Source organism: Carassius auratus, chromosome 27 (genome assembly GCF_003368295.1).
Source record: "Carassius auratus strain Wakin chromosome 27, ASM336829v1, whole genome shotgun sequence".
NCBI lineage: Eukaryota > Metazoa > Chordata > Actinopteri > Cypriniformes > Cyprinidae > Carassius > Carassius auratus.
This window is the reverse complement of record NC_039269.1, coordinates 16,886,284-16,908,284: the sequence shown is the minus strand read 5'-3', so window position 1 is coordinate 16,908,284 and position 22,001 is coordinate 16,886,284. Positions and strand designations below refer to the sequence as shown.

The 22,001-nt window shown below is 37.0% G+C and overlaps 3 protein-coding genes across 4 annotated transcripts; all 3 read left to right on the top strand.

Annotated features, from left to right (window-relative positions):
• Positions 1-4,100: 4,100 nt before the first annotated feature.
• zgc:136930 (thread biopolymer filament subunit gamma) lies at positions 4,101-10,809 on the top strand. Its single transcript, XM_026207266.1, has 9 exons — positions 4,101-4,810; positions 4,935-4,995; positions 5,117-5,212; positions 5,507-5,686; positions 5,783-5,908; positions 6,560-6,780; positions 9,362-9,399; positions 10,501-10,533; positions 10,684-10,809. The coding sequence occupies exons 1-9, from the start codon at positions 4,194-4,196 to the stop codon at positions 10,725-10,727; spliced, it is 1,416 nt and encodes a 471-aa protein (XP_026063051.1). The 5' UTR covers positions 4,101-4,193; the 3' UTR covers positions 10,728-10,809.
• Positions 10,810-14,764: 3,955 nt separating this feature from the next.
• ccr9a (chemokine (C-C motif) receptor 9a) lies at positions 14,765-16,992 on the top strand. 2 transcript variants are annotated; one of them, XM_026206234.1, is made up of 3 exons: positions 14,765-14,893; positions 15,129-15,191; positions 15,343-16,992. In XM_026206234.1, exons 2-3 carry the CDS (start codon positions 15,141-15,143, stop codon positions 16,393-16,395), a joined length of 1,104 nt encoding a protein of 367 aa, XP_026062019.1. In that variant the 5' UTR covers positions 14,765-14,893; positions 15,129-15,140; the 3' UTR covers positions 16,396-16,992. The 2 variants fall into 2 exon arrangements, with proteins under 2 accessions (XP_026062019.1, XP_026062018.1); XM_026206233.1 differs by having other exon boundaries at positions 15,340-16,992.
• A 1,937-nt stretch (positions 16,993-18,929) lies between these two features.
• Positions 18,930-21,882, top strand: LOC113045675 (uncharacterized). The gene is made up of 5 exons (XM_026206232.1): positions 18,930-19,144; positions 19,229-19,257; positions 19,615-19,686; positions 20,118-20,197; positions 20,632-21,882. Exons 3-5 carry the CDS (start codon positions 19,660-19,662, stop codon positions 21,650-21,652), a joined length of 1,128 nt encoding a protein of 375 aa, XP_026062017.1. The 5' UTR covers positions 18,930-19,144; positions 19,229-19,257; positions 19,615-19,659; the 3' UTR covers positions 21,653-21,882.
• Positions 21,883-22,001: the final 119 nt, after the last annotated feature.

Sequence of the window (22,001 nt, the reverse complement as noted above, 5' to 3'; positions counted from 1 at the left end):
GATGATTTTGCATTTGATTAGTAAGATAAGTAACCTTCACCGCTTCTTCCTGTTTGCCACTGGCAGATGTACTTAAGTCAGAATTTGTTTCCCATGAGAAAGTGATAAGGTTTCTCACCTATATCTCTTTTTTTTATCACAGGTACAAAAAAAAAAGCATTTATATGGTCAGTGAGTCTAATGGAGATCCAAATAAACAATAAATAAACAACAACCTATCTTGAGAAAGTAAACATAGCAACATTACACTTTCTCAAGCTGCTCAAACCCTCAGTCTTTTGTGTTTAAACACTGTTGTAGCTGTGGCATGGCGTGTAGATATGTGTGTTTGTCTACTTATATAGTCAACAGTTTGTCCTCGAAGCTGATTGGCAGAGAGTTGATTGGACTGAATTACTTATTATTACTTACTACTGAATACTGTTTGTAGGCTTACTACTATTTGAAAGTAGTGACATTTGCCAAGTATGGTTACCCTTACTTGTAATTGGTGCTCTGCATTTAACCCATCCAAGTGCACACACACACACAGCAGTGCGAAGTGATCACACTGTGAACACACACCCAGAGGAGTGAACAGCTATAGATCAAATATGTACTCTTATTGTGAAGAAGAAGAACATGTTTTTGAGACTGTAGCGGAATAAGTTTTGGGAGCACTACGTTGTTATAATTACATCTTTAATGGACAGTTCGGTTGCTTAGTTGCTTATTTACATGCATCCTGTCTCCAGCAACATCATCCATTACAGTGTGCATCGATCTCCTCTTCCACCAGAAATAGTAAACCATCTGAGTACCTTTGGGATACTTGTTTTTCCCGGTTGTGCAGTCATGGCCTCATGGTTAGAAAGTCAGACTTGTAACCCAAAAGTTACAGATTTGAGTCTTGGTTCTGGCAGGGACTGTAAGTAATTGAATCATTAATTCAACCGATTCAAACAATGATTCACTTAATTAGCAACGATTTGACTGTGGTTGCTCTTTTGGAATTATGTTCATTTGAAAAACAAATGAACTGCTAATATTGTATCTAAAGCAAGTTTCGCAATATTAACTTATTAAACGGTTATATTACAGTATCACACTTGCAGATGTATTAACACTGTAAGCCACTCTTAGACACCTTAATCTCCTAGTGTAGTTATGAGTAATATTCTTTCGTGTCATGTTATATTAACCTTGACAGATCAAATCTTAACACATAATCAGATCTCTCTAGAAACTGCTGTAGGGTGCAGTGAGAATCTGATTGATTCATAACTGACTGTCACTGCTTAAATGAAAAGGCCTGAGGCTTTGTTCAAACCAGCTGCAATATTACATAAGATATTATGTTTCATATATATTAGAAATAATATTAGGTAAATTCAGGGGCTTTCAGGATCAACTGTATGAAATTGAACATACAAAACACAGACATTTTAGTATGTAACCCAGAATCAATTTTAGTTTCACATTTGTTTCTCATAACAGAGAGCTCCTAAAATATGTTGTTCAAAGGGAAGGGGCCTTTTGAACTATTACGGTACAGTCTGATGTACTTTTTGTCTTCCAGCCAAGTTTGTCACCAAAGTTCTGCTGGTTATTTCTGCATTATAAATAAATGTACTCTAGTAAATCATTGTGGATTAACCTAACCTATGAGTTTGTCTCTTGCAATAAACCTCCAGTATCAAAATAATCTTATTGAAATAACCCTGGCAGAAGTTCTGCTGGTTATTTCTGCATTATAAATACATGTACTCTTATTGTAAACCAATATGGATTAACCTAACCTTTGAGTTTGTCTCTTGTAATAAACCTCCAGTATCAAAATAATCTTTTTGAAATAACTCTGGCAGAAGTGCAATGTACATTTCATATTATGACATTCAAAAACAAAAAACAAGTGCCACATCTTTCCACTGAACCAGAGACAATTCCTCATCTGATAGGAAAACAACAGTGTGAATTCCCCTTCTGCTTCCCTGTTATTTATTGTTTAGGGGATTTTGTAAATGACATTAATATGATTGTCTGATTCTGAGTCTTTGCATTCTAATCTAGTAATGATTTTGTGTATTTATTTTTTAAAAGAGCACATTCTTAAAAAAAAAAAAATTTTATTGTTAAATGATCTTAGTCATTTTTTTTATTTCTTAGAATTTATATTTAATATGTTTATTCCTTTAATGTCAATGTCATATGTAGCAGATGGGTATGTCATGAGTTCACAAAATGAATGAAGGTATGCTTCACCTGCCATCAGAACAGGCACAAACCTATCAGTAGAGTCTGCCCTTGAGACTTTCAAGACCAAGCAGATGTCTGTTAGATTCCACTTTTTATTAATGTTACTGATACCAAGCATTGACCTTATGAAAGATATCTGTGATAATAGAATTATATAAAGGCTGGCCTTGATAGAGTTCACAGAAAATTGCCTAGTGTGTTTCAACTCTAAGGAATGTTATACAGTAAATATATAACAGGAATATAACAGCTTGACAGTAAACTGTTTTTGCAATATTGTCTTATATTAATGTTTATTAAAGGAAGACTGTGAAAAAAAAGAAAAAATCTGTACAGCCACTTTCTCCAAAATTGTTATTTTTTTTATTGTTAATTAAATAACAAAGCAATGCATCATGTTCTATGTAAGATCATCATGTTCCAGGGGATTCAAATGTACAATACAGATTTCAGACCAATAGTAACTAATAATATATTCATAGTAAAGTTGTAAAGTTGCATGAGCTCATTCTAACTTATCAATTTAATATCAATTTAAATCAGTATTATGGTTTCTATGGCTAGGACCTGCAGTTTCTAAAATGATTAAAGTTTAATACTAATAAAAACAGTTTTAACAAAGACAGCACTAAGTCCCATTCAAAACACTCAATATTTTTTACATTGACCTTTACACTGATTTTTACAGTGGAATGCCCAACATTTCGTTCTTTTATTCAACTTAAATTTTCATTGTTATTCTGTCTATTTCTATGTATTTGTGTTGTCATCCTATTTTTCATGGAATTTCATATGTTGGTATTAATTAATTGTTTGTAATGGTAACACTTGAACTTAAAATATCTTCAGCCGAAACTGAAATGGTTTCTAGAGAGCAAAAGGTTTTGTGAAAAAGGGAAGACTTTAAAATAAAGTCAGTAAAATACACTGTTTAAAGGATTTGATGATTGCTAATTTAGTGAGTGTACATTATTGTTGTCATCATTCAGGTTGTATCTCAGCTTTAATGAACAGTTTTTTAAACAGAGCAGCTGATATTTGCCATAGCGATAGCAAGAATCTAGTGGACTGCCGAATTGCTTTCACTCCAGAACGGCGGACGCGCAGGGCTGCTGCTGTTGCAATGGAATGTTCTGTTGGCTTTCACTTCTTGTCAGTATATATTTCTTTGCTCCCAGTGACCATCTTCTGCCATTTTTGAGAGTACCACAATGCATGCACATGCATTCCTCTGTTCATAAACAAGGCGCAGTGCATGCATGTTCTGTGTCAGCAGCAGCACGCACATACATCGTGGTACTCGTGACGCAAAAACATAAAAGTTAGTCCTCTAGGACTCCACACAACAAAAAATACATGAATCTGTTAAAGATCCTATAGTATGTTTGAAGATAGAGTTGTAATATTTTTATAGAAAAAAAAAAAAAAAAAACTTTAAAATAGCTTGTAAATTATTTATGTAGCATTAATTGATAATTGGCTCTAAATGTTCCGTGGTTCCACAAGTGAAGACAGCAGATTTTTGGAAAAACTTTTTGAAAATATATTTTTTTTTTGGGGGGTGTGGGGTTCTGTCTGTTGAATCTACATGTGCAGAAAGTCTTAGTTTTCAGAAGTACATCTTAGTATTTAGTAAGGTAAATGTGTATGACATGTTTGAAAAAAGGGGGGGATATTCATCATTCAGATTTTTCTGAAATGCAGCACTTAGATTGAAGACCCATCCTAGTAGGAAAATGTGCCTACAGGTCAGAATTTTTTGACATTTAACAGACAACCGACGCCATACCTCTACAATGAGACAAGTTACAGCTTATTCTTTCTCTGTGGAGTGTCTCTTTTTGCACTGCCCCCCTCCCTTAAGTGTATTTAAACAGCGATCATTAGTATCTCGCCCTGCCTGCACTCTCTGCTCAGTTCAGACTCTGATCCTTCAGTGCGCTTCATAGCTGTTTACCATGGCTTTGTCCATTTCCTTGGCCTCTTCCAGGATGTCTGGGGGATATGGAGGGTATGGTGCAAGTGGTGGAGCAAGACTGGGTCTAGGGCTCGGGGGAGGCGCTGGGCTGGGTGGAGGACTGGGCTTTGGAGCTGGTGGAGGTCTAGGCCTTGGCCTTGGTGGTGGTGCAGGAGCTGGCGCAGTATTGGCACTGGGTGGTGGTGGCGGTGGTGCAATGTTTGCCAGTCCTGCATTCACAATGGGTCGCGCCGTTGCTGCAGGAGGACTCGGTGGAAGCGCTGCGCTCGCTGCTGGATCAGCATCAGGTGCTGCTGTGGCCCCGATTCTTTCTAGAGCGGCCGAGAAGCACACACTGTCTGGGCTGAATGGCCGCTTTTCAACGTACATGGCCAAAGTACGGGCGCTACAGCAGGAGAACGCAGCTCTGGAGGCCAAGCTGTCCCAGCTGACTGGGGGCACGGATGTGTCCCAAGAGTCATCTGTGACTGCCACGGTGGAGTATGAGGCCCAGCTGAGTGAATACCGCAGCACACTGGAAACTCTCACCATCGACACTGTTAAACTGGAGATCGAGCTGGACAATGTTCGTGGAACTGCCCATGAACTGAAGGCTAAGTGAGTGTTTCCTTTTTTAATGATATTAGAGCATTATATTTTATGATACTATTAAAAAAATTTATTTAAACATTTAAAATGACACAATGTATTGTCAATGAATAACATTTGTATTTTCTCTAAGGCTTGACTTTGAACAAGGAGTGAAGTTTCAGCTGGAGAGTGACATTGCTGCCATGAAAAAGGTGAGAAGGATGACATTCAGTCACACAATGTATATCAAAACTGATCTGTTACTGGCTTAAATTTGAATTTGTTGTTCGTAGACAAAACTTTGACCACACATGTCTGTATCACTTTTTTTAGGACATAGAAATGGCATCTGACCTAAGAATTGATTTGGATGCCAAATACTCCAGCCTGAAAAATGAACTGGACTTTGTCAACCAAACACAAGAGGAGGTACAACTTAAAGATTTGTGTTGACTAAAATCTGAAATTAATGCATGGAGTAATCAAGATAATATATATATATATAATTTTTTAAAAATTATTATTATTATTTTTTTCACAGATGTATTCATATATAATTTGTTTCACACAACAGAGTTATAAAGTCACTTGAATATAATGCATCCTTGCTAAATAAAAGTATTACTTTTTTAAAAACCAAACTAAACAGTAGTGTATGGATAAAATGTATTGTATTGTTTACACTTAATATGCCACACTAATTTGTTATATCTGTCACTGTAGGAACTGTCATCTTTGCAATCTAAACTGGGCACAACAACAATGGACACTTCAGTCTCAATGATTGAAGTAGACACTGGGAAGTCCTTTGACATCTCTGCAGCTCTCAACAAGATACGAATGGAATATGAGAAATCTGTGCAGCAACACAGAGAGGAGGCAGAGGCGTATTACAAACTCAAGGTCTGCACACAGGAAGTGCTCGCATCGTCTATACCTATGTTCAATCATTTTGGCATTCCAACTAATAGATCTTATTCTATCTACTTGTGAATCCAGATGGATGAGATCCAGACGGCCAATGCCAAAAACACTGAGGCTGTGTCGTCAACTAAAGCTGAGATCACAGCAGCCAGGAAAGAGATGCAGACCCTGAATTTAGAGCTTCAAGGGCTTGTGGCTGCAGTAAGTGATTGACTTTTTAAAAGATGCACTTTGAGATACAACAGATGTGTAATGTTTGTCAAACCCAGACACTTTGGACAGAGACAAAATGGAGTGCAGTTTAATCAAGGTATTTTTAGTGGTGTTCAGATGGTAAAAGTGCTCAACAGCAGCAGTTAACTTGAGATACAGTGTTCGTCAGCAGTGTGAAACGCTTCACTGCAGGTTCTCACCATTATAATAAACATCTCTTAAATAAATCACAGCTGTCTGAGACAGGAAGCTGGTGACATAGGAAGTGGTTTATTGATCTCAGCCGTTTCATATTGGCTGCAAAAGCCCCAATGCCACAAGAGAAGCTGAGCTGCTGCAAAAGAGCCAATTTCCCAGACAACTCAAACGTTTCAACTTCGAGTTTTCTGACATCATTTACAATAAATTCAGCGTCTGAAAATAAGAGAAGTCAAAATGCTGAAGAATTAGCTGGAGTTTTTTTGGCACTTTTAATGAAGCTGTATGGTAAAGTTGTAAAAGTATTCTTGGAAAAAATAATAAGACCATTCTAGACAAAATTGAAAACATTAATCTTTGAAACATAGCATACCCTGACCCTGTTTTGGAGACAAAACAATGTGTTGTTATAGGTCAGGAGATTGTTGTTTATGTTTTCAGAACATGAGTCTGGAGCAGAGTTTAGCAGAGGCCCAGGCCCAGTCCAGTGTGGGTGTTGCTGAATACCAGGCACAGATCGCTAGCCTCACATCAGCCATAGAGGTGGCTAAAGCAGACCTCCACAAACAGATCCTGGCCTATCAAGAGCTGCTGGACATCAAACTCGCCCTGGATGTTGAGATCTCCACCTACAGAAAATTGCTGGAAGGAGATGACTTCAAGTAACTATGGCATTATCATATGATTATTTATTTGGTGTAATGCAATTAGTTTATTTGGTTTAAGGTTCAAAAAACACATTATTTTCCACATAATGTACATTATTGTTGCTCCTCTATGCTCCGCCTTAATTTGAATGTGCCAATTAGCAGTTTTATTTTTAAACATTTATCTTAATATGGCAACATAATATTGCGATCTTCAATATTTCTATTAATAAATCTCTAACAGAGACTATCAGCCAATCACTGTGTGCAGAGTTAGTAAGCGCGCTGACATCATCCATAGCAATGAGGTCAATCCCTCCCTTTCTCTTAGCCTAAACGGGTCATACGATGCAGTTTACACTTTTCATTTCTTTTTGGAGTGTTAAAAGTTGTTTGTGAATAGATAAGATCCCTAAAGTTGCAGAGACTAAAGTCATAAACCCAATGAGATATTCTTTATAAAAGTTAAGACTCGTCCATGCCCTCCTAAAACGCCTCGTTTAAACACCCCCCCACTTGTCTATGTCTCTGTGTGGGGAGATTTGCATAACGCCACCCGAATGCTCACACAAAGAAAGAAGGTGTAACTTTGATTCATGTTGTGTAGACGCTGTGTTTAGTTTTGAAAGCAAAACTACTTTGTTTGGCCTTTCAAAAGAGGACACAAATAGAAATCAGTGGTTAAGTTGTATTTTCAGCACTGTACCAGGACAGTTCAACCCAAATATTCAGATGTGTGCAGCGCATTTTACGGAGGACTGTTTATTCATATAATGCATCTGTGCACAAAGGCTTTTTCTAAAGTGGGGCAATTCTAACTTTGCAAGGACAGACTGGCACTTCTGACTGACGTAGGTAATTTTTTATATAAAAATTTTCCACTGATCGAGTTTTGAGCAGTGAAGAGTAGTGCTTGTTGTTTGTCGTTTCTCTGGTCACAAATGCAGACAAATTATTTTATTTTTATATGGCGGAATATGCAATGCAAAGCAACGCGTAAAAAGAGAGTATAAGTCATTATAATCAGTAATTATGTCCCCAGTGGATGCTATAAATGCCTAATTTGTAATGGGTTTTATTGCTTTTGTCTCATCGTACTGGGACACAGCATCACAGTATGGTAAGGGGCGCAACATTTCCGTCACATGTTTGAGGAATATGGCCAATCACAAAGCACTGGATAGCTGGCCAATCAGACCACACCTCACTTTACAGAACGATGAGCTTTGTAAAAATTGTCTGGAAAAAATGTTTCAGAAAGGCGGGGCATAGAGGAGCAGCAATAATGTACATTATGTGTAAAATAATGTTTTTTGTTTTTTTTACCTTAAACCAAATAAACACATTTAATTACAAAATGACCCCTTTAAGACTTCTTCTCTAAACTCTTAGCTTAAAACTTTTAGTGTTATTTAGGAGAACTCAGTGGTAAGATAAAATGTTTTGTGAATACGTTCCTAGATTTTAAAACAGACGGATTCAGGCAAAATATTTTGGATGAACCACAATTTTTGCAGAAAATCTTACTTTTAGCAGAATAAAACACAATGGATCCATGCGAATGATAGCCTATCATAATCTATCATGCTTTCACAAGCACACAGACAGTAATCCAAATAGGCCTACATGCAAGATTTGCAAAAATACATAAGATAATATTAAGTAACATATATTTAAGAGACACTGTTATCTGATTTTGCTATATTTCGTCAACGAATATATTTCTGTCAGGACCACTATCATCAAAGATAATTTACAATAAGCATACATTATAAGTTGGGTGTATGGTTCTGTTCTTGGCAACATTCTGCTATTCTGGGCAATAGCAGATATAATTAATGTTTATTTTACATTAAAGTGATGATTTTATATATGAACATAATTCAGTGGTCTTACTCAAAAAGAAATATCCAATGCCAAGTCCTGACAAGGAGGAGTTGGGGATGGAGGTGGGTGATTAGCTCCTGAGCAAAATGATAGCTGCTGAAAAATAACTGAAAGGACCTTAAAAAGGGAATTATGACTGGTGTCATATTTCTATAGGTAATTCTACGTGAATCAGCCGAGTGTCAGCTGATGCGAGCATGACTAACATGACCCGCCTTCTCTCTTCTGTGCCCCGCTGTAGTGCAAAGATTCATTTTGATGATACTAATTTCCTTTGATTCCCTTGAACTTAATCTTTCCAACTTTGTCTTATTATTATAATTAATTTATTGTAAAAAAAAATCATTAAAAAATCTAATTATGAATTTGACATACAAATGATACATTTTATAAAGTTAGAAAAACCTGGATTCACAATGGTACCCACGCAAATCATTTGTCACCCCCCAAAAAGCTAGCGTTGCCCCAGTGTATTATGACCATTTTCACCACTGAGTTTTCCATGTAGTAGCTTAATTATTATAGTTTACCATTACTTTCATAAATGAAGTGGAAAGTATTATCCTAACACACTTATAAAACGGCTTGAAATGTCAAGTCAGCTATTATACAGTTTGGGGTGATAAATATAAAGGGTTTGTCTTTAGATTTGTACTGTTTGCTGTAATTGTGTTTTTAATTTTTTTCATTATTACTCTGTAACTTTCAGGGTGCCTGAGTTTACAGAGTCGTCCTACACTTTTTCAGGTGAGAGCTGCTTTAAGTTTTAATGTCTTTGACTGAATGGAAACCAAAAGCTTGTGCCAGTTTAACAAATCGAAAGGAAACAAAGCAGTGATGGTATCAAAAGCATTTAGGGACAGTCATCGGGGTTTTTTTCTGACTGCTTTGGAAAGCTTTTGTGGTCAGACGGTTATATCTTATTGAGTGTTTGCTTTGGGACTGTTAATCACGAAGCAGTTTCAATTATGAGCATACACAGCATGATTTTGAACCAACAGAATGTCTGTTAGTGCAGCTATGAGTTTTTTATGACAGAGATGGCCGAAAGATCTCCCTGCTATCTGAGATAATAGAAGACCAAAGTTACACTATACTATAACCATTTAAACACCCTCATGTTATTCAACCAACACCCCCCCCCCCCCCCATGAAGTTATTTTCTTCTGTGGAATAGACAAGGAAAATTTTGAGTTCAAGTGTAAAAATGTGCATTATTATTATTCACTTATAATCACTGTGACTAGTAGATTTAGATTTAGTGAGAATCAGATCAGTCTGATTTGTTAATGTAACATTTAAACATGTTTGTGAAATGGATACGCAGCCCCAGTTATGTTACTTGGCCTTGACGTGACAGTAGTTGATCAATCTGTTTTCCCTTTTTTGACACATGATGAAGTGACGCACTTGTTGACATCTGGAATTTGCTAGTTCAGCTAAAGTGGAAATCTAGGGTTTTTATGGGGAAAACAGTGCTAATACATTACATTTGGATAAAATATAAATAGCACCATGATGTATTAAGGCTTTGACTATAGGCTTTCCTATTGAGTAGTAAAGTCCGGGGGCATCTGCGCTTTTCCATCCTGTAGGGAGGGCCCTGCCCCACACCAGCACCCCCCAGGACTCCCCCAATAAACCCTGCCCCAAAGGACATACAAACTAGATACATCCTGACAGGCAAGTTTTACTCTAACATGCAAGGGCAGAGTAGGACAGAAACTGCTTCAGGTTTATGAATGTTATACATTTGACAGATTATTATTAATGCTCATTCATTGTCTTTTTCTCTCTCTCTCTATTACTGTGTCTCTCTTTTCATTGCCCCTTTTTGTCTACCAACAGCTGGGCAAATAAAGGTCAAAGAAATTATTACAGGTACATATGCAATCATTTCAACCATTTGATTTGAAGTGAAATTCTGTTTGTGGAGTTTTTGAAATGCCCTTGCATTCGCCATGTGACTTTGCTGTTTCCATCAGTCATGAACAGTGCTGGCATGTGACTTCCCTAATCTTTCCTACACAGAGACATCAGTCATCTCCGATGCAGATGATACTGAATCCTCTTGAATGCCTCCTTGATGAATGCAGACCCCCAGCACAAATGTGAGGAGTCCCATCCCTGTTTCTCCAATAAAGCTGCATTTGGATGAACTCTTGTTTCATTATTCTCAACATACAATGCTAAGGCATTCTGTTTCAGTTTACTGCAAAAACAGGCCTTGTTTGCATAAAACAAATCATATAATTGTTTTATTACTACAGAACAACTCAAAATTAATGCTTTGGAGTCATCTGAATGAATGAAACTGAACTTTTCAACACTTTACAGTTGAAGTGGTGAATGCGTTTGATTTTTATGGTTGGGTCTATTAGATCCCTAAAGGGAAATATAGTTATTTTTACCTCATGTAAACATTCTTAAGTGCGTTCAGTAGCTTTTATTTGCCTTTTTGGGTTTACATTATCTTAACAAGCAAAGCAATTTAACATTAATTTCCATGTGTGTCTGTAAAACATAGAGGTAACATCCTAGTAGTTTTGTGCATGCGTGAACCATATTTCAGTTTTCCAAAAAGAGGACAAGTGGTCAGGGGGTTGGGTGTGGTTGGTGGTTAAATTAGTGCCCAAAGTAGTGCAATGACCATATCCCAAATATCAAAAATGAAAATATGTCATTTTCATACCTAAAATACATATTTTACAGCCACTGTTATGCATATGGATCATAAACACAGCTAAAAAGCTTTAACCCACGGGGAAAATCACAAAGTCAAACCTTTAACCCACGGGGAAAATCAACCCATTAACAGTTTAAAAGTAGCCATAGGAGAAAAAAATGCGGACTTGGCAACCCTGCATTCAACACGAGCTGCAGGAATCAGATTTGATGATCACAGGTTGAGGAGAGAGAGATGGATGATTCAAAAGAGATTTAAATACTCTGCAACATGCTTTACGACATGCTCAGTAACAATTACACCGCGTCAACAACAATTAAAAGTTAATAAACTTTTATTTATAAAACTGTAAGTGAGCGCTGTAACATGTACCTCCATGTTGTGTAACGTTAAGATGTGACGGTATGCTGAAAATGTTGAATTCGGCTGCTCCGACATTCATTTGCCAAACAAGCCAGACAGCCGCTAAGTTAACGCACTTTACAGTTTGTTACATTTAACAAAAAATATATATACCATAGAAGTGTAAGAATGGCTCCCCAAACCCCAAATCCGACTTTAAAATGAAATTTTGACCTAGACTATCTCCGTGAATAATGGCGCCTGCTCAAGCAAAGTCCTTGAGTCCTTTTTGCGCCGATAATCGACTGAGCTTCTTTTTCCACAATGCAAAGCATACGGAATACGGTAAAACACCTGTAAAAACCATATATGGAAAATTCCTTCAAAATGTTACAGTATATTGTACTATATTTTTACTGACATTTTTAATTGTGTGACTTTTGTGTAATTACAATAACTATGTAATAACTAGGTACTAACCCTGAACCTGCCCCTAAACCTAACCCTACCCCATGTAGTTACCTTGTGTTACCAGAACTTTCTTAGATAAATACACTGTAAGTTCACTATAAGTACATGTTAGTACACGTACTGTAAAATAAAGTGCAACCGTAATATTTTATATTAATCTACACTTAGTGGTGTATCACTCCCTTAGATACAAAGATGCGATAAACTCCTTCAGAAGTCTTTTATAGTTGGTGTCAGACAGTTTTTCATGTTTGCTCTTTTGAGAAAATTGAGGAAGTCACACTTTGTAAAATCACGCTACCATCATGTCATTTGTTTTTCTCATTTTTTTGTTTTTCTTATTTTTCACTTTACCCCTGTGATGCCACAAGTGCTCATGACACTTTTCAAAACATCATGTGACTTAAAAGGGTACAATGGAGGTGTGGGCACTCAAACAAACAAGCCCCAAGCAGATATACACCTCAGTTCAACCATACTGTAGAGCAAAGAGTTAGAAAAACAAAAAGAGTGGGTGACTTAAACTAACCAAGCATGGCAGCTACAGACAAGCAGCTGGCTAACAACCTGAAATCTTTCTTTCGTCACTGCATATGTCAAATAATAGTATTCAAATGCAATTTTGGGTTTCTGCAAAGTGTAACTCAGTCGTGAATTATAAAACCCTACAAACTTAAACAACAGTCTTGGGGGGGTTGTGATTACAAGTGCTTTGTTCCTCTATATAACCTTGTGGTCTTAGCATGTCGTGCAAATGTTCACCGCAGAATGTTCTCAGTAGTACAAGGTACTAAATGACAAATGTTTGTCCCAATCAAACGTTGCCACAACCGTTACTATGATACAGTTTTGTCATGCAAACTGGTGTACCAGGAGGGACGCCACCTAAATCAAGCCGATTTTCACATCAGTTTGCACTGATTTAATGCAAGATGTGGATTGCATCAGCTTCTATTGACACTTAAACAATGCCTCCATCAGAGATTGATCATTTCAGGTTAGTGAAATAAACTACAGATGAGGAATCTGTAAAAGTTAGCTCTTTTAGAAGTGTTCAACACTGAAAGGAAGTCTAACATGAATCATATGCTATCTCCTCAACGGTTTTTCGAGTTTAATCAGGGCTCAACCACAGTTTGAGGAAGGCCTAGTAACTCAGATAAAGAGATACATGTGCGTGCATGTGTTCCATTTGACCTGGTCACTGAAAACTGACAAAAAAAGAGGAACAATTGGTTGTTGGCTTGTGTAAAGGACACCTATAGAGGCCACTGGGTTTAATTATAGACATGAAGAGAACATCAACACCCTTCACTACTTGTGGCATACACCTTGTTTCCATTTTTCCAACCTTTACCTATTCATGTAAATCAATATACCCTACAAACCATCGCACAAAAGGGCAGTTTTTACCAACACCAGTCTTATCAAACCATGACTGGAGATGAGCAATAAGATGAATTTAGCAATCAGTATTGCATTCTAAATGGCATCAACACATCCAAGATAACCTAAAGCTTCATGAAAATGTCTTGAGCCTGACCTTTACAACAGCACAACCTAAAGCTGTCTTGTGTATCTATGCTAAGCTTGCACTCTTTTATGTTTCATATTGAATTATTCCATGGGGGAATGTGCTGTACTGTGTCTGACATGATAAAAAGGAAATGAGTCCTTTAACACAGGATATGGCATAATAGTGCACATAAAAAATAAATGAAGTATGTGTCTGGTGAGACATTATTAATGATAAACAGGATGTCTGGGTCATGAAGATTCACACTTGAGCAAGGAACCAAACAGGCATTGACAACATGCAAAAAAAAAATCTGCTTTAAAGATATCATCTACTCGTGTTGTTTTTGATGTGTGTAAATGTAAATTAGAGTTAGCGAAAGTTAATGACTAAAACTTCAAGCGTTATTCAATAGCCAGGGTCAAAAGTTTGCATGCATCATCTTCGTTGCGCAAAAATATTTTCGAAAAGTTGCTGTGCATGTAATTGCTCAATTTCGTCAGTTAACGAATGGTCAGAGTTTTACTTGTGCCACAAGAACTGGAATCTGTCATGTCACTGCCACTGTGACTGACCACAGTCACAAACAAACCTTCAAAAAAGGGAAGATAAGGATAGTTAAAGGTGCTTCCCTGTTTTTCTTAAATAAGAGAGATGAAAACAAGAGCTCAGTATACGCAAACTAAAAATCGAATAAAACTCATCGAAAAACTTGGTTAAGACACTGGTGGAGGAGCTACTTCTTTTTCTTTTCCTTTCTTTTTTTGAGTAGCACAAAGCACATTTAATTCCTGTAAGTACATTTATGCATCACTACAGATAAAGTTGCATGATGGTGTAATGATATTGAGGAGTGTTTTGACACAGGTGTGTGACAAGTGCATCACATCTAAAATGGAGTAATTATGATTTTGTGGCACGTCAAAATATTAATTAAAAACATTATAGTTTCCTATTTTACGTTGTGCTATGAATAAAATGGGCTCGTAAACAAACATTTCTGATCTGTTCAGAGGTGGGCCTATGAAGGAGGGGGAAAAAAAAGTGTTAGAGTTCACACTCTTGTGCGTCACTGTGGTTAAACCTCAAGACCTTAAAAGCTTCTGCAAAACAGACGCTTTCCAGACGGCACCAAAAACAATGTGAAAGTGATCTTAGCAATCAGAAAGACAGCAGACAGCAGCTCATCTGTATTACTAGACCTAATTTTTCTCAAAGAACTTAGAGTAAGTACTGGCTTTAACTGGCTTTCTGTAACATTAAAGGAACATGAACTGATAATGAATTGTGATTTGATAGTGTTTAATTTCATTTAATGAGAACAAAATCAAAAGTCTGATTATTGATATGCAGTGTTTTTGGCTGTGGATATTTATGAATATAATATTTAGTGTATTCTGGCATGATAAAAGTGAATCTTTGTTAATATGAATATTTTTAAAATTTCTTCGTTTTTTTCAGAAAAGATCAACGATGAACATTACCGAGTCTGCGACCCCGTCGACTGGGCTGTCTTCAGAATATGTAAGTGGTATCTGATTATTTACATTGAGTGCATGCTGTCTCATAATGTTTGCATTCATGTTTAGCATCAACATGATTGCCCTTTATATGCAAAGTATCAGGTTTAATAAGATAACAGCTCAGTAAGACATGCTTTGCTGAATTTTAGCAGGATTATGGAGATGCTTCCACAACTATGGGCGATTATGAAGGTGGGGAAATATGTGACAGAGCAGCAGTGCGAGAGTTTCGAATGTACTATGAGCCAGCTCTCTATTGGATAATTGTGATTCTGGGAGCCATTGGCAACACTCTGGTGGTCTGGATATACACACACTTCAAAAACCGTCTGAAGGCAATGACAGATGTTTATCTACTCAACCTGGCTGTGGCCGATTTGTTCTTCCTCTGCACTCTGCCATTCTGGGCAGCCGACTCAATCTATGGATGGACTTTTGGCTCGGGCCTCTGCAAAATTGTCTCTGCCGTTTACAAAATCAACTTCTTCAGCAGCATGTTTCTACTCACCTGCATCAGCGTCGACCGCTACATAGTGATTGTCGAGACAACCAAAGCGCAGAACTCCAAGAGGGATCGTCTCCTGTACAGCAAACTCATCTGTGTGTTAATCTGGCTCCTGGCGGCCGTGATGTCCATCCCAGAGTTTCTCTTCGCTCGTTCGAAAGAGGACGATCAGGGCAATCACTTCTGTATGATGGTCTACTGGAACAATAAAAACAATCATACAAAAATACTGGTCCTGGCTCTCCAGATCTGCATGGGCTTCTGCATTCCTCTCATAGTGATGATCTTCTGCTATACCAACATCATCCGCACCTTGCTGAAGACGAGGAACTTTGAGAAGCACAAGGCCCTGAGGGTCATCTTGGCAGTTGTGGCCGTGTTTGTTGTCTCTCAGTTTCCGTACAACGGCATGTTGGTCTTCGAAGCCACTCAGGCAGCCAATACAACCATCACAAACTGCAAAGAGGTCCAGCGCTTTGACATTGCTGGCCAAGTTATGAAGAGCCTCGCTTACATGCATAGCTGCCTAAATCCGTTCCTATATGCTTTCGTCGGAGTGCGTTTCCGAAAAGATGTCTTTCGACTTTTCCAAAACCTTGGTTGTATTCCAACCGTCAAGAGCTCCAAGTTGCTGCAGGGAAGCTCTCATCGCCCCTCTGTTATGTCGGACACAGAAACCACTAATGCACTCTCATTGTGATTGGTGTCAGAACACTGTCAGTGAGGCATGCTTAGAAAAGGCTTCTGTTTTTCTGCAGGTGCTTAGCATCTGGTTTTCAAAGCAGAAGTTTGAGGTTCCATAGGAGGACTTTGCATGCTTGGAAACGAGCTGTCTGGTGGAGGGTGAAGTAACCTGCTCACCACAAATAAAATGGCTGCAGCCTTGAATGCCTTGCATAACAAGGGTTCTCTTTGTTTGACTGGGCCATTAAAATGAATGTCAAATCCTGTTCAAATAATTGTGAACTGTATGAACAGTGTTGTGGCAGGGAGAGTGCATTGTTACTGTTTTGCTCATTTAACTGTTACAATATTTTCCATCTCTTGTTCAGCATTAATATTTTCAATTCATATAAATGTTGTATGAGCATTGAATTTCTTCTAAAAGTGTTTTTCTTGGAACAAAAAAAAAAGTTTATAATTGTTATTATATGAAGATATATTTGTCTTTTGTTGCTGCAAAAGTATAGCTGTGAATATTTTATTCATGATTTAAAGCCAGTTGTGTACATTCAGGATATTTGTGTCTATTTTGCTTTTGATTCACACCAAAAAATAAAATAAAAAAAAGTATTAAGTATTTGCTGCTCATTTTGTAAAACGTCAAACAGTATATTAAATACAAAATGCCAATAAAACCTGATTTATAGGCTTCCTAATTGTTCTTCCATAATGCATCAACACATTTTCTCCATTATGCACTGTTATCATTAGGGACAGCATCAGACAAGCTGTACCATTTTCACACTGAACAGTTTGTCACTGGGGCAGTACCCACAAAATTAATCTTTTATCTACCCCTAAATGGTGCTTTAAGGTTACTTATACGCTCACTTTAAGGCTAAATAAGTCACTAAATAACGCGTCTTTGAGAATTATTTTCCATTAACAAGATTTATTTCACACTTTCTCTCCCACCTTGTCTCCAAACATATTTCTATTAATATAAAAGTGTGAATAACTAAAAAATGTTAATTTGATGCTATTCATTCGAATCTGGCAGATGGCCAAAAGTGTGTAGTGTGGCTTCAACCGTTGATTATGACGCATACTATCTGTCTGGTTTACTTGCTGTGGGTCTTGTGGGGAGACACTTATACTCTCACTAGAAAACAGACACGTGCTTGCACACACACACCATACACTCAAAAGTACCTTGAATTCAATGCACATACAGGATATGGCATTGAAAATCACATAATTTTCCACATTATATCAGTTTATTATTTTGATGATCAGCTGTTTTATTCATCTTATCTATCTACTGATTTAAACAAACTGCTGACAAAAGTTTTGTCATGGCTTTTTGTTTAAATTATGGTTTATTATTATTATTTAAAGATTTAAAATTAAGGGATAAGGGGTTATTTCAGTTTCTTTGCTTTTGAATACATTTGTGCAGTGCTGCAAGGGGCAGATAACCACAAAGCAAAAACACACCTTAAATCTGCCTGCAAGCTATACTCTCGACAGGAAGTGGCAGTGACAGACAAACCGATGTATGTTCTTTCCAGTGTGTGCAGGTACATGTGACCAAAGTCTCTTCGTGTGTCTGAGGCTGGCTTGTCAATCACTGATAAATAGAAAGTTATATCACTTAAGAAGTAAAATTAAAAAGTCGGCTAAATAAAGAAAATGAAACGCATAATAAATTATAAACACTACAATCATGCAGTGACGTATCAAATCTGAAAACGTATTTAAATATTTTAATGGTTAAATGGTTTTAAATATCTTTAAACCATTTTTTTTGTCTATAAGGCTCCCCCTGGTGACGAACATGCAGATTTTCTACAAGCACTAAACGTTTAAAATGTTAAACAGGTATTTTTTTTTTTTTTTTTTTTTTTTTATAAAGTTTAAGATTAATAGGCCTACCGAGTCGTCTTCTAGCGTTTAGAATGATCCAAGCGCACAGATGATACAGCTAACAACATACACGTTTAATAAAAGCCACAAAAAAATGGAATCAATGCATTTTTTTTTACAAACCTAATTTTCTGCCATGCCATTCACTCACAGTTGCTGATGATGTAGCTCCATAGATGACTGCTCAGGAATGAATGGATGGAGGCTTATTATTGCAGCGCGGGCGGCGTGAGGGGTTGCCATGGTTTCAGCGTGCAGTTATTTGTGTTGGACGAGGAAGCCTCATGTGCTTTTGTTCTTTACAGATATGATTACATTTGACGACATGTTCGCTCATCAAAACTCAGCGACCGTCGGGAACTTAGACGACGAAGAAAGAACTGCACCTGGAAGAACATTCCACGTGTTCTTATTTAGTCGAAAGGATCTATGATTTTTCTATGGAGAGCTCGAAGGATGAAATGAGCTGGAAGTCTCATGGAGTGGTTTGCAGCGCACCTACTGTAAGTGGGAGGGATATGATATATAAACTGTTAAATAAGGAAGAAAACAATCACAATTTTGTATATGTAAATAGAAGAATACATAAAAACCAATCACATGTCAGTATGCAAATTAGCGTGACATCATCGCTTACCTGTCTAGCGTTCTGAAAGCGTCTGTGAGAGACTTTGAGGTCAATCCAAGTTTTGAATAGGGTCTTCATAGAGTATTATGAAAAGAAATACGAGCGTTTTCGCAGTGCATCACTGACTAGAGGTCTGTCTGTACTTGGCATGTGAATTTGGCTTATGTATCATTGTAGTGTACCTGGAGGGTCCAGAGCAAGTTTAGGACAGATCTCACACCACCACTTGAACGTGAGTTAATGTCTATGATACACTGTTGATAGTTTCAGTCCAGACTTGAGGGATGTTTTATCTTGATAACCTGTTTCATCCCAGGTACCTCTTGGTCAGCAGAGTGTCATAAGGTAAGGAATTGATTCTTATGCAAATGACCAGTTATATGAGACCCCAACAAATATATATTTTTTAAATATATATTACAATAGTCCAATTGCATGCCATCAATTGGGGGTTGCAAATATATATATATATATATATATATATATATATATATATATATATTTACATATTTACTTTGAACCTTCACTACTTTGTCTTTGGCAAGAACAGATTTCATATATACAGTATATATAAAATCTTTACAAGTGCAATGTTTTTAATAGACCTATTACATATAACTAGACAGTGTGTCTACATAGGTAACTTTAGATGACATATCCTTTGTCTATTGACACTCTTGTTTGAATATTCTGTGTTCACAGGACGTCTACATTACTCAGTTAGTACAGCGACTGGAAAGTCTGCACATGTCAGCGATAGTGAACACACAACAGGTATCAGTGTTTCTTCTGTTTTATATGGAGTTACTTGAGCTGCCACTGTAACTGAGAACTATTTTGTATATATATATATATATATATATATATATATATATATATATATATATATATATATATATATATATATATATATACTTTAAATGTATTTAAAATAAATTCTTTAAAGATATTCTTTAATTTATGCATGTACAGTATCTCCAAGATATAATAAATGTATTTGTCTGAATGGCATTGCATTAGATAACATTGAATCAAACTAAGTGGCATTTCTTTAAACAAAAATTTATAAAATAAAGAAACTAAAAAAGTATATTTCAATGTTTTATATTTTGTTATACTCAGTTACATGTATACATTTGTAATATGTGTGCAAATTTTATGTTTCATTGAAAATCTGAAAAATTGAAATGCGTTTTATTTTGCAGGTAACTTTGGAAAGCATTTCTAATGGCTGTACGGCACAGGAACCAACCACCTGTTGCAGCCAAACAAAATCATCCCAGGTGTAAGTTGATACTGACTTCTTATTGACCCATTAGGCATTGCCAGCCAGATGATAGCCATCAGTGTGACAGGGTCATCTAAGTGTAAAGCATTCTGAAATATCAATTCTAATTACACTGGCATTGGCAGTACTATTTGCAATAGGTGTTTTGTTACCTACCTATATGTTTTACACTTTGTGTTTAATGTAGAATGACTATATTAGAAATAAAGATGAGTACTTGGCACAGAGACTTGCTGTATTTGCCAGCAATATTAACCTTTTGTTGAACTGAATGTTGCTTTGTATCATGCTGCAACACTAGACTTATCACACTTTGCCAACCTGGAACTGATACTCCTTGCCACAATGCTTGGATATCTACTAAAGAGGTTAAAAGGCATCTAGAGAAATAGTTCTCCTTTAACTGACATTTTTGTACTAATTTTCTTCAGCTCAAAGCAGCATCATAAAACCCAGCTGAAGATGCTGTCTCACAGATGGCAGAGGCTTGGTCTTCAGCCTCCAATCTTCTGGGACACACAAGAACACATTTCTCAACATAAACCTGATGTAGAAACCAGACCAGAACTGGAAATCCACCCCATACAGGTCAGACGCGAACAACCAGATGAGATCAAGACAATCAGTAATTCCCTTTGTAGCAGATCCAATAACGAACCTCTTGAAGGAAATGCAATTGAACCATCCATATCATTTGAATCTGAAAACAGTGACCTCTCTGACCAAGAGAAATACAATAAACCTATATTAAAATGGGAAACTGCTGTAGAATTGGACCTGAGGCCAGACTTATTTGATAGAGATCTAGAACCTACAGTGACCGGAGAAGAAGAGCAAGTATATCCTGAGGTTTTTCCATTTCCACTTAAAGATCTTGACTTTAGTCAATTCCAAGCCACAGCAGATGATTTGGAGAGCCAGCACAACTTGTGTTTAACTGACCCTTGTCTCCCAGCTATGGCTGCACGCATGATGAAACTGGAGAAACTTCAGACTGCGACTATACAGAAAGAACAAGGGAAAGTGGTGAGATCTCGTCCAACAACTGCTTTAGTCCGAAGCGCCAATCGTCTGAGACGTGTGGAAAGCCCTTGTTCTCAGGTAGAACACTCAAGGACTAAAGGCAACAATTCAGTTTTAGAAGATGTAACAAAACTCACCCTTTCTTCAAGCTCTCGTTCAAAGTCTATGCATCATAATCACCCGTCGCCATTTGCTGGAAAGATGTGGATTGGATTTCAGCAACCACCTAAGAAACTACACTCTGGTGTGGTAAAATTAAAAAAGACTGATGTCATTGTTCAAGATCTTGTTAATTCGAGCATGCCACAAAAATGCAGTAGTCCAAATAGCTCGAAGAGATGCAAACCCTCAAAGAAAGCCATGCCAAAGTCTCAGAAGACTTCTGAAAAGACTGGTGATCCTGCTAAAGCTCTTTGCAGGAAAACATGATATAATTATTTTGAAGGGTTTTAAGCTTTAAGATGGACAGTGTGTAAGTACCTGTGTGCATGTTACTGTATTTAATCTTGCAAATTCAAAGTTGAGCTCCATCAATAACATTTGTGGCATGCTGTCAGTTACCACAGAAAAATAACTTTAGTTTAGGGGAAAAAAAAAAAAATCTTACACAGTAACCCAAAACATTTCTTCAGTAGCTGTTTGTTTTTTGTGGGCTTTGGGGTGCTTTTTATTGATAGAGACAAGTGATAAGGTACTTGTGCTAACCACATGCATCAAAATTAACAGGAATACAGTGTTATTAACATTCTACATAAAAATAAAATAAAACCACATTACA